This window comes from Molothrus aeneus, unplaced genomic scaffold (genome assembly GCF_037042795.1).
Source record: "Molothrus aeneus isolate 106 unplaced genomic scaffold, BPBGC_Maene_1.0 scaffold_30, whole genome shotgun sequence".
Classification (NCBI taxonomy): domain Eukaryota; kingdom Metazoa; phylum Chordata; class Aves; order Passeriformes; family Icteridae; genus Molothrus; species Molothrus aeneus.
Window position 1 is genome coordinate 5267382 of NW_027098964.1, and position 14297 is coordinate 5281678.

Genomic DNA, 14297 nt, shown 5'->3' on the forward strand with positions numbered 1-14297 from the left:
GGGCTCAGGGCACTTTGGGGGTCCAGCAGATTTTGGGGGGGGTTCCAGCTTTTGGGGGGGGTCCCCCCTAATTATGGGGGGCTCCAATCCCTTGGGGGGGTCCCGGGAGGTTTTGGGGGGTCCCCAATCCCACAGGCCCTGGGGGGGTTTTGGGGTGTCCCGGGGTTTTGAGGGTCCTGGGATTTTGGGGTCCCCATCAAGAGGGGTCCCAGCGGTTTTTGGGGTGTCCCAGGGAGTTTTGGGGTGTCCTGATTCAGGGGAGCCCCTGGGAGTTTTGGGGGTGTCCCAGGGTTTTGGGGTCCCCAGTCCTGAGGGGTTTTGGGGTCCCCATTTTGGGAGGAACCCAGGGGTTTTTGGGGTCCCAGTAGTTTTTGGGGTTTCCCGGGGTTTTGAGGGTCCTGGGATTTTGGGGTCTCTATCAAGAGGGGTCCCAGTGGTTTTTGGGGTGTCCCAGAGTTTTGGGGTCCCCAATCCTGGGGGGTTTCGGGGTCCCCATTAGGGAAGGTCCCAGGATTTTTGGGGTCCCAGCAGTTTTTGGGGGTCCCATTCAGGGGGGTGTCCTGGGTTTTTTGGGGTGTCCCAGGGAGTTTTGTAGTGTCCTGCGGTTTCTGGGGTCCCAGGGTTTTGGGTTCCCAGTTGTTTTTGGGGTCCCAGTGGTTTTTGGGTGTCCTGGGTTTTGGGGTCCCAGTGGTTTTGGGGTCCCAGTGGTTTTTAGGGTCCCAGTGGTTTTTGGGGTCCCAGTGGTTTTGGGGTCCCGGGTTTTGGGGTCTCCATTTAGGGGGGTCCCAGTGGTTTTTGGGGTCCCAGTGGTTTTTGGGTGTCCTGGGTTTTGGGGTCCCAGTTGTTTTTGGGGATCCCGGGGTTTTGGGGTCCCCATTTAGGGGCATCCCAGGGTTTTGGGGTCCCAGTGGTTTTTAGGGTCCCAGTGGTTTTTGGGGTCCCAGTGGTTTTGGGGTCCCCATGTAGGGGTGTCTCGGGGTTCTGGGCTCCCGGCAGTTTTGGGGTCCCGCCCAGGTGTTTTTGGGGGGTCCCGGTTTCGGGGCTCTCAGCACCGCCCGGCCTTGGCGTCGCCGATGGCGCCCCAGACGTCGAACACGAACTCGTCCGGGAAGGCGAAGTCGCCGAGCTGAGCGTCCAGAGCCTCGGCCAGCGCGTCGGGGTCCCGGGCGTCGCGGCCCAGCTCCACCATGGTGGCGGCTGTGGGGACATTGGGGACATTGGGGACACATTGGGGACACATTGGGGACATTGGCAACATTGGGGACATTGGGGACACCGTCAGGGACACTGGGGACATTGGGGACATTGGGGACATTGGGGACATTGGGGACACATTGGGGACATTGGGGACACATTGGGGACACATTGGGGACATTGGTGACACGTCGGGGTCACATTGGGGTCACGGGCGTCATGGCCGAGCTCCACCATGGTGGCGGCTGTGGGGACATTGGGGACACATTGGGGACACATTGGGGACATTGGGGACACATCAGGGTCCCGGGCATTGCGGCCCAGCTCCACCATGGTGGCGGCTGTGGGGACATTGGGGACATTGGGGACACTGTCAGGGACATTGGGGACACATTGGGGACACATTGGAGACACATTGGGGACATTGGAGACACATTGGGGACACGTTGGGGTCACATTGGGGTCCCGGGCGTCGCGGCCCAGCTCCACCATGGTGGCGGCTGTGGGGACATTGGGGACACATTGGGGACACATTGGGGACATTGGGGACACATTGGGGACATTGGGGTCACCGTCAGGGACACTGGGGACATTGGGGACATTGGGGACACTGCCAGGGACATTGGGGACATTGGGGACACATTGGGGACACATTGGGGACATGGGGACACATTGGGGACACATTGGGGACATTGGCGACATTGGGGACACTGTCAGGGACATTGGGGTCCCGGGCGTCGCGGCCCAGCTCCACCATGGTGGCCGCTGTGGGGACACATAGGGGACACATTGGGGACACCGTCAGGGACATTGGGGACATTGGGGACATTGGGGACACTGTCAGGGACACTGGGGACATCAGGGACATGGGGACATTGGGGACATCAGGGGACAGTCCAGGGGTCCCAGGGGGTTTTGGGGGGGTCCCCAGGATTTTGGGGTCCCGGATTTTGGGGGGCTCCCCCAGCTCACTGTCCTGATTCCCCTGGAGCTCCCTAGCAGAGCCCGGGGGTTTGGGGTGATCGGGGCAGTTTGGGGTGATCCTGGGGGTTTTTTTTAGGGGGTTTCCAGGATTTGGGGTTTCCCAGGATTTTGGGGTCCCCGGGATTTTGGGGGGCTCCCCCAGCTCGCTGTCCCGATCCCCCTGGAGCTCTCCCCAGCAGAGCCCGGGGGTTTGGGGTGATCGGGGCAGTTTTGGGGTAATCCCGGAGGGTTTTTTGGAGGTTCCCCTGGGTTTTGGTGTCCTGGATTTCGGGGTCCCCCAGGATTTGGGGTTTCCCTGGGATTTTGGGGTCCCCGGGATTTTGGGGGGCTCACCCAGCTCGCTGTCCCGGATGCCCATGTAGCTCTCCAGCAGATCGTCCACCTTGGCCACCGCGCGCTCCTCGAACGCCGACGGCTGCGGGAGTTTGGGGGAGTTTGGGGGATCCCCGAGGGTCCCAAGGGGATTTTGGGGGTCCCAAAGAGATTTTGGGGGATCCCCGAGGGTCCCAAGGGGATTTTGGGGGTCCCAAAGAGATTTTGGGGGATCCCCGAGGGTCCCAAGGGGATTTTGGGGGTCCCAAAGAGATTTTGGGGAATCCCTGGGGGTCCCAAAGAGATTTTGAGGGGTCCCCGAGGGTCCCAAGGGGATTTTGGGGGTCCCAAAGAGATTTTGGGGGGTCCCTGGGGGTCCCAAAGAGATTTTGAGGGGTCCCCGAGGGTCCCAAGGGGATTTTGGGGGAGGGGGGTCCCTGAGGGTCCTGGGTGGATTGTGGGGGTCCCAAAGAGATTTTGGGGGGCCCCCAAGGGCATTTTGGGGGTCCTGAGGGGATTTTAGGGGGTCCCCGAGGATCCCAAGGGGATTTTGGGGGTCCCAAAGGGATTTTGAGGGTCCCCTGGCAGTTTTGGGGTCCCCAGGGGATGTTTTGGGGTTCCCATGGATATTTTGGAGTGGTTTTGGGGCGGTACCTGCTCCTGCAGCGTGGCCACTTTTGGGGTCTCTAAAGGATGTTTTGGGGCGTTTTTGGGGTGATTTTGTGCTGTTTTGGGTCTGTACCGGCTCCTGCAGCGTGGCTGGTTTTGGCGTGTTTTCGGGGTGTTTTTAGGGTGTTTTCAGGGTGTTTTTTTGCCAATTTTGGTCCCTACCTGCTCCTGCAGCGTGGCCTGTTTTGGGGTGATTTTTGGGGTGTTTTTGGGGTGATTTTGGGGTGGTTTTGGGGTGGTTTTGGTCCCTACCTGCTCCTGCAGCGTGGCCTGTTTTGGGGTGATTTTGGGCTGATTTTGGGGTGTTTTTGGGGTGGTTTTGGGGTGTTTTGGGGGTGTTTTTGGGGTGATTTTGGGGTGATTTTGGGGTGGTTTTGGTCCCTACCTGCTCCTGCAGCGTGGCCAGTTTTGGGGTGATTTTGGGGTGGTTTTGGGGTGGTTTTGGTCCCTACCTGCTCCTGCAGCGTGGCCACTTTTGGGGTCTCAAGGGGATGTTTTGGGGTGTTTTGGGGGTGTTTTTGGGGTGATTTTGGGGTGATTTTGGGGTGGTTTTGGTCCCTACCTGCTCCTGCAGCGTGGCCGGGCCCCTCGAGCGCAGCCTCAGCGTCCCCCGGCCCGAGAGCACCTGGGGGGGCCCCCCCCGAGCCGAGACCCCCCCGGAGCGGGGCCCGACCCCGTCTGGGGACAGAGAGGGGACACAGGGGGTCACACAGGGGTCACAGAGGGGTCACACAGGGGTCACAGAGGGGTCACACAGGGGTCACAGAGGGACAGGGAGGGGACACAGGGGTCACAGAGGGGTCACAGAGGGGTCACAGAGGGGTCACACAGGGACAAGGAGGGGACACACGGGGTCACACAGGGGTCACACAGGGGTCACAGAAGGACAGGGAGGGGACACACGGGGACACAGAGGGGTCACACAGGGACAAGGAGGGGACACACGGGGTCACACAGGGGTCACACGGGAGGACACAGGGGGTCCCCATTGCGAGGGCACCTTCAGACCTCCCCAGTACAGCCCAGTTCAATCCCAGTGCTCCCAGTTCAATCCCAGTCCCTCCCAGTACCCACCCCAGGCCCTCCTGGGCTCGGTCAGCCTCAGCCTGAAGCAGTGCCCGCGGGGCAGCTCCAGCTCCATCAATCCCAGTTCAATCCCAGTCCAATCCCAGTTAATCCCAATGATTCCCAGTCCAATCCCATTGATTCCCAGTCCAATCCCATTCATTCCCAGCCCATTCCAATCGCTCCCAGTCCATCCCAGTACCCACCCCAGGCCCTCCTGGGCTCGGTCAGCCTCAGTCCGAAGCGGTGCCCGCGGGGCAGCTCCAGCTCCATCGACCCCAGTTCAATCCCATTCATTCCCAGTTCAATCCCATTCATTCCCAGTTCATTCCCAGTTCAATCCCATTCATTCCCAGTTCATTCCCAGTTCAATCCCAGTTCTCCCAGTTGCTCACCCCACGCTCTCCGTGGTTCAGTCAGCCTCAGCCTGAAGCGGTGCCCGCGGGGCAGCTCCTGCAGCAGCCGCGCCACCTCAAAGTGCCGCGTCCCCACCAGGCTGCGCCCGTCCAGCGCCTCCAGCACGTCCCCGACGCCCACCTGGGGCGTGCGCGCCATCACCGAGCCCTCCCGGATCCGCTGGGGGACACAGACACACCTGGGTCACACCTGGGTCACACCTGGGGACACCTGGATAACCTGAGCCACCTGTGTAACCTGGGTCACACCTGGGGCGTGCGCGCCATCACCGAGCCCTCCCGGATGCGCTGGGGGACACAGACACATCTGGGTCACACCTGGGGACACCTGGGGACACCTGGGGACACCTGGATAACCTGAGCCACCTGGGTAACCCAGGTAACCTGGGGCGTGCGCGCCATCACCGAGCCCTCCCAGATTCGCTGGGGGACACAGACACACCTGGGGACACCTGGGACACACCTGGGGACACCTGGGGACACCTGAGGACACCTGTGTAACCTGTGTAACCCAGGTAACCTGTGTAACCTGGGGCGTGCGCGCCATCACCGAGCCCTCCCGGATGCGCTGGGGGACACAGACACACCTGGGGACACCTGAGTCACACCTGGGGACACCTGAGCCACCTGGGTCACATCTGGGTCACATCTGGGTAACCTGGGTCACACCTGAGGTCATCTCAGTCACCTGGGGGCACCCGGGGTCACCTGCTGTTGGTGATGGTGAGCCCCAGCATTGTCCCATTGTCCCCACCCTGCTGTCTCCAGGTGCATCTCACCTCCCCAGCTGTGTCCCCAGGTGTGTCCCCAGGTGTGTCTCACCTTGACAAAGGTGTGGCCTGTTCTGTTGTTGGCGACGGTGAGCCCCAGCACACACACCCAGGTGTGTCCCCAGCTGTCCCCAGGTGTCCCCAGGTGTGTCTCACCTGTCCCAGGTGTGTCTCACCTTGATGAAGGCGTATCCAGCTCCATTGTTGCTGATGGTGAGGCCCATTGCCCCCACCCAGGTGTGTCTCACCTATCCCAGGTGTGTCTCACCTGTCTCTAGGTGTGTCCCCAGGTGTGTCCCCAGGTGTGTCCCCAGGTGTGTCCCCAGGAGTATCTCACCTAGCCTAGCTGTCTCCAGGTATGTCTCACCTATCCCAGGTGTGTCCCAGGTGTGTCTCACCTGTGCCAGGTGTGTCTCACCTTGATGAAGGCGTATCCAGCTCCGTTGTCGGTGATGGTCAGCCCCAGGGCCTCCTCAGATTTCAGCACCTGCACTGTCCCCGTGTGTCCCCGTGTGTCCCTGTGTCCCCAGGTGTGTCTCACCTGTCCCAGCTGTGTCCCCAGGTGTGTCTCACCTGTCCCAGCTGTGTCCCCAGGTGTGTCTCACCTGTGCCAGGTGTGTCTCACCTTGATGAAGGCGTATCCAGCTCCGTTGTCGGTGATGGTCAGCCCCAGCGCCTCCTCAGATTTCAGCACCTGCACGTCCTTCTGGCGGCCCCGCGTGTGCGCGAAGATGAAATCCTCGAGCCCGATCTGCCCCCCCAGCAGCTTCTCCATGTCCACCTGGGGCGTGTTCAGCGTGCAGAACAGCACCTGGGGACAGGTGGGGACATTGGGGACACAGGACAGCACCTGGGGACAGCACCTGGGGACACCTGGGGACATTGGGGACACAGGACAGCACCTGGGGACAGGTGGGGATATTGGGGACACAGGACAGCACCTGGGGACAGCACCTGGGGACACCTGGGGACATTGGGGACACAGGACAGCACCTGGGGACAGGTGGGGATATTGGGGACACAGGACAGCACCTGGGGACAGCACCTGGGACAGCACCTGGGGACAGGTGGGGACATTGGGGACACAGTATATCCCAGTATAACCCAGCCCCATCCCAGTATATCCCAGTATATCCCAGCCCATTCCCAGTATATCCCAGTATATCCCAGCCCATTCCCAGTATATCCCAGTATAACCCAGCCCATTCCCAGTATAACCCAGTCCATCCCAGTATATCCCAGTCCATCCCAGTCTCACCTCGCTGGGCGGGATCCCGAAAGCCTCCCCGATCTTCCCGTACAGCTCCCGCACGTTCCCGAACCCCTCCCAGCCCCATCCCAGTATAACCCAGCCCATTCCCAGTATAACCCAGTATAACCCAGCCCATTCCCAGTATATCCCAGTATATCCCAGCCCATTCCCAGTATAACCCAGTCCATCCCAGTCCATCCCAGTCTCACCTCGCTGGCCGGGATGCCGAAGGCCTCTCCTATTTTCCCGTACAGCTCCCGCACGTTCCCGAACCCCTCCACGCGGCCGGTGGCGCTGCCGTGCGCCAGCTGCGTGTGGAACACCAGGCGGGGCCGCAGCGGGTGGGGAGGGGGCGCCGCCCCCGGGACCCCCCCCGGGGCCCCCCCGGGCTCTCCCGGGGCCCCCCCGCGCCCCCCGGCGCCCTCCTCGTTCTCCACCAGCGGCGGCGGCTTCTTGCGGCGGCCCAGCCCCAGCGGCATCGGGGCTTTGGGGGGCTACAAGGGACTGGGGGGCGCGTCCAGGAGGGGATTTGGGGGGGCTGGAAGGGGTCTGGGGGGAGTCTGGGGAGGGTCTGGTGGGGAGTTTGGGGGGTCTGGGGGGATCTCGGTGGAGCTGAGGGGGTCTAAGAGGGCGTTTGGGGGGTTTTGGGGGGCTCTACTAGAAGGGATTGGGGCGGGTCTAGGAGGGGATTTTGGGGGATTTGGGGGGGTCTGAGGGGGTTTTGGGGGGTCTAGGAGGGGATTTTTGGGGCTTTGGGGGGATCTAGGTGCAGCTGAGGGGATCTGGAGCGGTTTTGGGGGGGTCTAGAGGGGATTTTGGGGGCTCTTAGGGGGGTCTGAGGCGGTTTTAGGGAGTCTGGGGGAGTTTTGGGACACCTAGGAGGGGATTTTGGGGGGTCTGGGAGAGTTTGGGGGGGTCTAAGAGGGGATTTTGGGGGGTTCTGGGAGGGTCTGGGGGGATTAAGGTGGAGCCGAGGGGGGCCGGGGGGGTTTGGGGGGTCTGGGAGGGTCTGGTGTGGGGTTCAGGGGGGATTTTGGGGGGGTTCGGGGCTTTCTGGGGGGCGCTGAGTTGGTTTTGGAGGGTGCCCGGGGGGGTCCCGGTGTGCCCGGGGGGGTCCCGGTGTCCCCGGGGTTTCTTTTGGGCTCCCGGTGTTCCCGGGGGGGTCCCGGTGTGCCCGGGGTTTCTTTTGGACTCCCGGTGTTCCCGGGGGGGTCCCGGTGTCCCCGGGGTTTCTTTTGGGCTCCCGGTGTTCCCGGGGGTCTCTCGCTGCCCCCACCCCGAGGTTCGGGGGGGGTCCCGCTCTGCTCCGCTGGGGGCTGAAAGGCGAGAGGGGAAACTGAGGCACGCGGGGGGGGTCCCCGAGCCCCGGAACCCCCCGGAACCCTCCCGGTTCCCCCCCGGGCCCTCCCGCTCCCCGGGCCCGGCTCCCCCCCGGGACCCCCGGCCCGTCCCGGCCCCGGTTCCCACCGACCCCCGGCCCCGCCCCCTCCCGCACGCGGTCCCGGCCCCCCCGAGCTCTGCCCCGGTCCCGGTCCCGGTTCCGTTTCCGGTTCCGGTTTCGGTCCCGGTCCCGGTCCCGGTCCCCCCTCACCGGCCGGGCGCTGCTGCCGGAGCGGCACTTCCGGGAGGGCGTGGCCAAACCCCGCCCGCACCAATCAGCGCCACCGCCCCGCCCTGCCCCGACCAATCAGCGCGGCCGCCCCGCCCCGCGCGGCCCAATGGGCGGCGGGGGGGGGCAGGAAAAGGCGTGGCCGCTCCCTCCCCCCCCCCAGCGCCGCCGGCAATGGGCGCGCCCGCGCTCGCAGCCAATCAGGAGCCAGCACGGAGCGTTACGGGGGCGGGGCATGGACGGGGAGGGTGCGAAGGGGCGGGGCCAGAAGAGCGAAGGAGGGGGGAGGGGCGGAGCACAAAGGGGCGGGGCTGAGACCCCAAAGGGGCGGAGCCGAGATCAAAGGGGCGGGGCTCAGACCCCAAAGGGGCGGAGCCGGGATCAAAGGGGCAGAGCTCAGACCCCAAGGGGGGAGGGGTATAGCCCAAGGGGGCGGGGCTAAGACCGCAAAGGGGAGGGGCGGAGCCCAAAGGGGGCGGGGCGGGAACGGAGCCGGGGAGGGGATTGGGGGAGGGGTCACACACCTGGTATCGGTTACACACCTGTTACACACCCATTACACACCTGTATCGGTTACACACCCGTTACACACCTGTTAAACCCCTGTCCACACCTGTCACACCTCTTACACACCTGTGCACACCCATTACACACCTGTGCACACCCATTACAGCCCTGTACACACCTGTCACACACCTTTACACACCTCTAACACACCCGTTACACACCTGTACCACCCCTGAACACACCCATTACACACCTGTACCACCCCTGAACACACCCATTACACACCTGTGCAAACCTATTACACACCTGTGCACACCTGTGCACACCCATTACACACCTGTGCACACCCATTACACACCTGTGCACACCTGTGCACACCCATTCCACACCTGTCACACACCTGTGTGCACCTGTACACACCCATTACACACCTGTACACACCTGTCACACACCTGTGCGCACCTGTACACACCCATTACACACCTGTAACACACCTGTGCACACCTGTACACACATTTACACACCTGTCACATACCTGTACACACCCATTACACACCTGTACACACCTCTTACACACCTGTGCACACCGGTACACACCTGTGCACCCCTGTCACACACCTGTACACACCCATTACACACCTGTGCACACCTGTACACACATTTACACACCTGTCACACACCTGTACACACCCATTACACACCTGTGCACACCTGTACACACATTTACACACCTGTCACACACCTGTACACACCCATTACACACCTGTGCACACCCGTTACACACCTGTGCACACCGGCTGAACCCCCCTGTGCTCATTGGGGTCCCCCCAGGGGCGTTCTGGGGTCAATCCCAAAGGTTTTGGGGTCGATCTCAGGGATTTGGGAATTCCAGGAGGGTTTAGGGGTGAATTTAAAAGGTTTTTGGGCTGATTTCTGGGATTTGGGAATTCCAGGAGGGTTTGGGGTCAACCCCCAAAGGTTTTGGGGCCAATCTCAGCGATTTTGGGGTCCCAGAAATTTTGGGGTGAATCTCTGAGATTTTGGGGTCCCGGCCGGGGTTTTTGGGGTCGCTCTGAGGAATTTTGGGGTGGACTCGAGGCTTTTTGGGATCCTGTATTTCTGTACAGCGGGGGAGGGGACGGGGGGGTCCCCACAATTGTCCCGGTCCGGGATCCGCCCGGGGGATCCATTTGGGATCTGGGATCCATTTGGGATCTGTCTGGGGGATCCAGAGGGGTCTGGGATCCATCCGTGGATCCAGGATCTGTCCTGTGGGTCCATTTGGGATCCAGGATCTGTCCGGGGGATCCATTTGGGATCCGGGATCTGTCCAGGGTCCAGAGGGGTCTGGGATCCATCCATGGATCCGGGATCCGTCCTGTGGGTCCATTTGGGATCCGGGATCTGCCCAGGGTCCAGAGGGGTCCGGGACCCATTTGGGTGGTCCAGGATCCATTCCAGGGGTCCAGGGGGATCCAGGGGGTCCATTTGGGATCTGAGATCCATCCAAGGGGCTCCAGAATCCACCCAGGGGATCCGGGATCTGCCTGGGGGATCCATCTGGGGGTCCAGGATCCATTCGGGGGCTCTGGGGTCCATCCGAGGGGTCCGGGGGGCTCTGGGATCCATTTGGGGGCTCCAGGATCCACCCAGAAGATCCAGAGGGGTCCAGGATCCGTTCAAGGGGTCCAGGGGGACCCGGGATCCATCCCAGAGATCCAGAGAGGCGCAGGATCCATTTGAAGAGTCTGGGGTCCATTTGGGGGATCTGGGATCCGTCCAGAAGGTCCAGAGGGTTCCGGGACCCATTTGGGGGGTCCGGGTTCCATTTGAGGGGTCCAAGGGGATCTGGGATCCGTCCAGAGAGGCCCAGGATCCATTTGGGAGGAGTCCGGAGGGATCTGGGACCCATCCTGCGAGTCCAGAGGGGTCCAGGGTCCATTTGAAGAGTCTGGGATCCATTTGGGGGATCTGGGATCCGTCCAGGGAGTCCAGAGGGGTCTGGGATCCATCCAGAGAGGCCCAGGATCCATTTGGGGGATCTGGGATCCATCCAGAGAGGCCCAGGATCCATTTGGGGGGATCTGGGATCCATTTGAGGGGTCCGGGACCCACCCGGGGCTGTCCAGGGGGATCCGCTCACGTCCGTGTTGGTCCCAGAGCATCCAGGAGGGAACCGAGCCCGGGATCCACCACAGCCGGGATCCGGCCCTGCCCGGTGTCCTGGGATCTGTCCTGGGAGTGTCCCTGTGTCCCAGTGTCTGTCCCTGTGTCCCAGTGTCTGTCCCTGTCCCAGTGTCCGGCCGTGTCCTGGGATCTGTCCCTGTCCCAGTGTCTGTCCCTGTGTCCCAGTGTCCGGCCATGTCCTGGGATCCGGTTGTGTCCAGTGTCCAGCCATGTCCCAGCACTGTCCCTGTCATGTCCTGGGATCTGGCCGTGTCCAGTGTCCCTGTCCCTGCCCCTGTCCCAGCTGTGTCCCTGTCCCTGTCCCTGTCCCAGCAGTGTCCCTGTCCCTGTCCCAGCAGTGTCCATCCCTGTCCAGCAGTGTCCCTGTCCCTGTCCCAGCTGTGTCCCTGTCCCTGTCCAGCTGTGTCCCTGTCCCAGCAGTGTCCCTGTCCCTGTCCCAGCAGTATCCGTCCCTGTCCCTGTCCAGCAGTGTCCCTGTCCCTGTCCCTGTCCCAGCTGTGTCCCTGTCCCTGTCCCTGTCCAGCTGTGCTGTGTCCAGCAGTGACCTGGCTGTGTCCTGGGCTCTGGCCATGTCCAGTGTCCATCTGTGTCCCTGTCCCAGGGCCTGGCTGTGTCCAGTGTCCGGCTGTGTCTCTGTCCCTGTCCCCACTGTGTCCTGGGCTCTGGCCATGTCCAGTGTCCAGCACTGTCCCTGTCCCTGTTGTGGCACTGTCCCTGTCCCAGGGCCTGGCTGTGTTCTGTCCCTGTCCCTGTCCCTGTCCCTGTCCCTGTCGTGTCCTGGGCTCTGGCTGTATCCAGGGGTGCCCTGGGATTGTCCCCAACCCCATCCCTGTCCCAGTTGTGTCCCTGTCCCAGGTGTGTCCCTGTCCCAGGTGTGTCCCTGTCCCTGTCCCAGATCCAGCTGTGCCCTGGGATTGTCCCTGTGCCAGATGTGTCCCCATCCTTGTCCCCATCCCAGGATCCACCCCTGTCCCTGTCCCTCTGTCCCTGTCCCAGATGTGTCCCCATCCTTGTCCCTGTCCCCACCCCTGTCCCCTCTGTCCCTGTCCCTGTGCGGGATCAGCCAGGCCAGGGCTGTCCCTCAGGTGTCACAGATGTCCCTTGGTGTCCCCTGGGTGTCCCCTGGGTGTCCCACGTGTCCTCCCTCCGTGTCCCCTGGGTGTCCCTTGGTGTCCCTCAGTGTCCCCTGGATGTCCCTCAGGGTCCCCTGGTGTCCCCAAAGTGCCACAGGGACCTGGGATGTCCCCGAGGTGCCACAGGACCCACAGGTGTCCCCAGTGTCCCCAGTGTCCCTGTGGGTCCCTGGGTGCCACCTCAGGCTGTCCCCAGTGTCCCCTCAGGTCACGGTGCCATGGGCGCCACCTCAGGCTCGGTGTCACTGCTGTCCTCGATGTCCCCACGGTCCCCAGTGTCCCCTCAGGTCACAGTGCAGCCACCTCAGGCTCGGTGTCACTGCTGTCCCCAATGTCCTCTGTCAGTCACGGTGCCATTGGTGCCACCTTGGGCTGTCACTGCTGTCCCATATGTCCCCAGTGTCCCCTCAGGTCATGGTGCTGCTGGTGCCACCTCAGGCTCAGTGTCGCTGCTGTCCCCAATGTCCCCGGTGTCCCCTGGGTGTCACGGTGCCATCGGTGCCACCTCAGGCTCACTGTCCCCGGTGTCCCCAATGTCCCCAATGTCCCCTGGGTGTCACGGTGCCATTGGTGCCACCTCAGGCTCACTGTCCCCGGTGTCCCCAGTGTCCCCAGTGTCCCCTGGGTGTCACGGTGCTGTTGGTGCCACCTCGGGCTCGCTGTCGCTGCTGTCCCCGGTGTCCCCGATGTCCCCGGTGTCCCCTGGGTGTCACGGTGCCGTCGGTGCCACCTCGGGCTCGGTGTCACTGCTGTCCCCGGTGTCCCCAGTGTCCCCTGGGTGTCACGGTGCTGTGGGTGCCACCTCGGGCTCGGTGTCACTGCTGTCCCCAATGTCCCCGGTGTCCCCTGGGTGTCACGGTGCCGTCGGTGCCACCTCGGGCTCGGTGTCACTGCTGTCCTGTGTCCCCGGTGTCCCCTGGGTGTCACGGTGCTGTGGGTGCCACCTCGGGCTCGCTGTCGCTGCTGTCCCCGGTGTCCCCGGTGTCCCCGATGTCCCCCGGGGTCAGGGCGAAGGGCGGTGGCAGCTCCTCGTCCGAGGAGCCCAGCGAGTCCTCGTCCCCCAGGCGCGTCCCCAAGGCCACCGCGCCAAAGGACAGCGGCCCCCGCAGCAGCCGGATCTGGGACAGGGGACAGTGGGGACAGTGGGGACAGGGAGGGGACAGGGACAGGGGACGGGGGGAACAGCAGGGGACAGAGACAGGGGACAGGACAGGGGACAGAGACAGGGGACAGGGACAGGAACAGAGAGGGGACAGAGGGGGGACAGTGAGGGACAGGCAGGGGACAGGGGACAGTGAGGACAGAGACAGGGGACAGCGAGGGGGCAGGAGGGACAGAGAGGGGAGGGGACAAGAAAGGGACAGGGACAGGGACAGGGACAGGGACAGGGACAGGGACAGGGACAGGGACAGGGACAGGGACAGGGACAGGGACAGGGGAGGTGATGAGGACAAGGACAGGAATGGAGATGGGGACAGGAGGGGACAGGAGGGGACAAAGGCCAACAGGGAAGGGCAGGAGGGAGGACACAGGGGGAACACGCTGTCACCAGCTGTCCCCAGGCCATGTGGCACTGAGGGGACATGGCTGGTGGCACTGGCAATGCCACCAGTGGCACTGGGGCCAGACTGGGGATCCCCCAGGACCTGTGGGTGCCACGTGGGTGTCCCCAACCCCTGTCACCTGCCCCAGCCCCCCTGGATGCCACCTGGGTGTCTCCCTACGTCCCTGGCCCCCAGTGTCCCCAGTGATGTCCCCTGGTGTCCCCAGTGATGTCCCCAGTGATGTCCCCAGTGGTGTCCCCAGTGGTGTCCCCACCTCGGCCTTGAGCTGCCGGATGTGGCCCTGCAGGTGCCGGATGTACTGCGCCCCCCGTGTCCCCAGTGATGTCCCCAGTGATGTCCCCAATGATGTCCCCAGTGATCTCCCCAGTGTCCCCAGTGATATCCCCAGTGATGTCCCCAGTGGTGTCCCCAGTGATGTCCCCAGTGGTGTCCCCACCTCGGCCTTGAGCTGCCGGATGTGGCCCTGCAGGTGCCGGATGTACTGCGCCGCATCCGAGTGCTCCAGCTGGCCCTGCAGCCGCCCCTCCTCCCGCTGGGGACACCGAGGGGACACCGAGGGGACGCTGAGGGGACACCGCGGCCACCTGGCCCCTCCTGTGCCCCCCATGTCCCCTGTGTCCACTCCATGTCTCCA

General features: G+C 63.3%; 3 protein-coding genes across 6 annotated transcripts in view; all 3 read right to left on the reverse strand.

Annotated features, from left to right (window-relative positions):
* Positions 1-256: 256 nt before the first annotated feature.
* LOC136570058 (PDZ domain-containing protein GIPC1-like) lies at positions 257-7566 on the reverse strand. Its single transcript, XM_066570493.1, has 6 exons — positions 6872-7566; positions 6036-6221; positions 4620-4800; positions 3722-3837; positions 2512-2593; positions 257-1197 (listed from the first exon to the last, which is right to left on the reverse strand). Exons 1-6 carry the CDS (start codon positions 7139-7141, stop codon positions 1046-1048), a joined length of 987 nt encoding a protein of 328 aa, XP_066426590.1. The 5' UTR covers positions 7142-7566; the 3' UTR covers positions 257-1045.
* A 2107-nt stretch (positions 7567-9673) lies between these two features.
* LOC136570052 (proline-rich protein HaeIII subfamily 1-like) lies at positions 9674-11344 on the reverse strand. Its single transcript, XM_066570486.1, has 2 exons — positions 10840-11344; positions 9674-10798 (listed from the first exon to the last, which is right to left on the reverse strand). Exon 2 carries the CDS (start codon positions 10718-10720, stop codon positions 9689-9691), a length of 1032 nt encoding a protein of 343 aa, XP_066426583.1. The 5' UTR covers positions 10721-10798; positions 10840-11344; the 3' UTR covers positions 9674-9688.
* The window catches only part of EVI5L (ecotropic viral integration site 5 like), a 40514-nt gene continuing 36093 nt past the window's right edge, over positions 9877-14297 (reverse strand). For 3 of the 4 annotated variants that reach the window (XM_066570372.1, XM_066570373.1, XM_066570370.1), the window contains exons 19-20: positions 14100-14195; positions 9877-13216 (exon numbers count right to left, since the gene is read on the reverse strand). In XM_066570372.1, coding sequence (XP_066426469.1) covers positions 13022-13216; positions 14100-14195 — 291 coding nt within the window. In that variant the 3' untranslated portion in view covers positions 9877-13021. The remainder of the gene's footprint in view (positions 13217-14099; positions 14196-14297) is intronic. The other variant, XR_010785495.1, reaches the window with a different exon arrangement.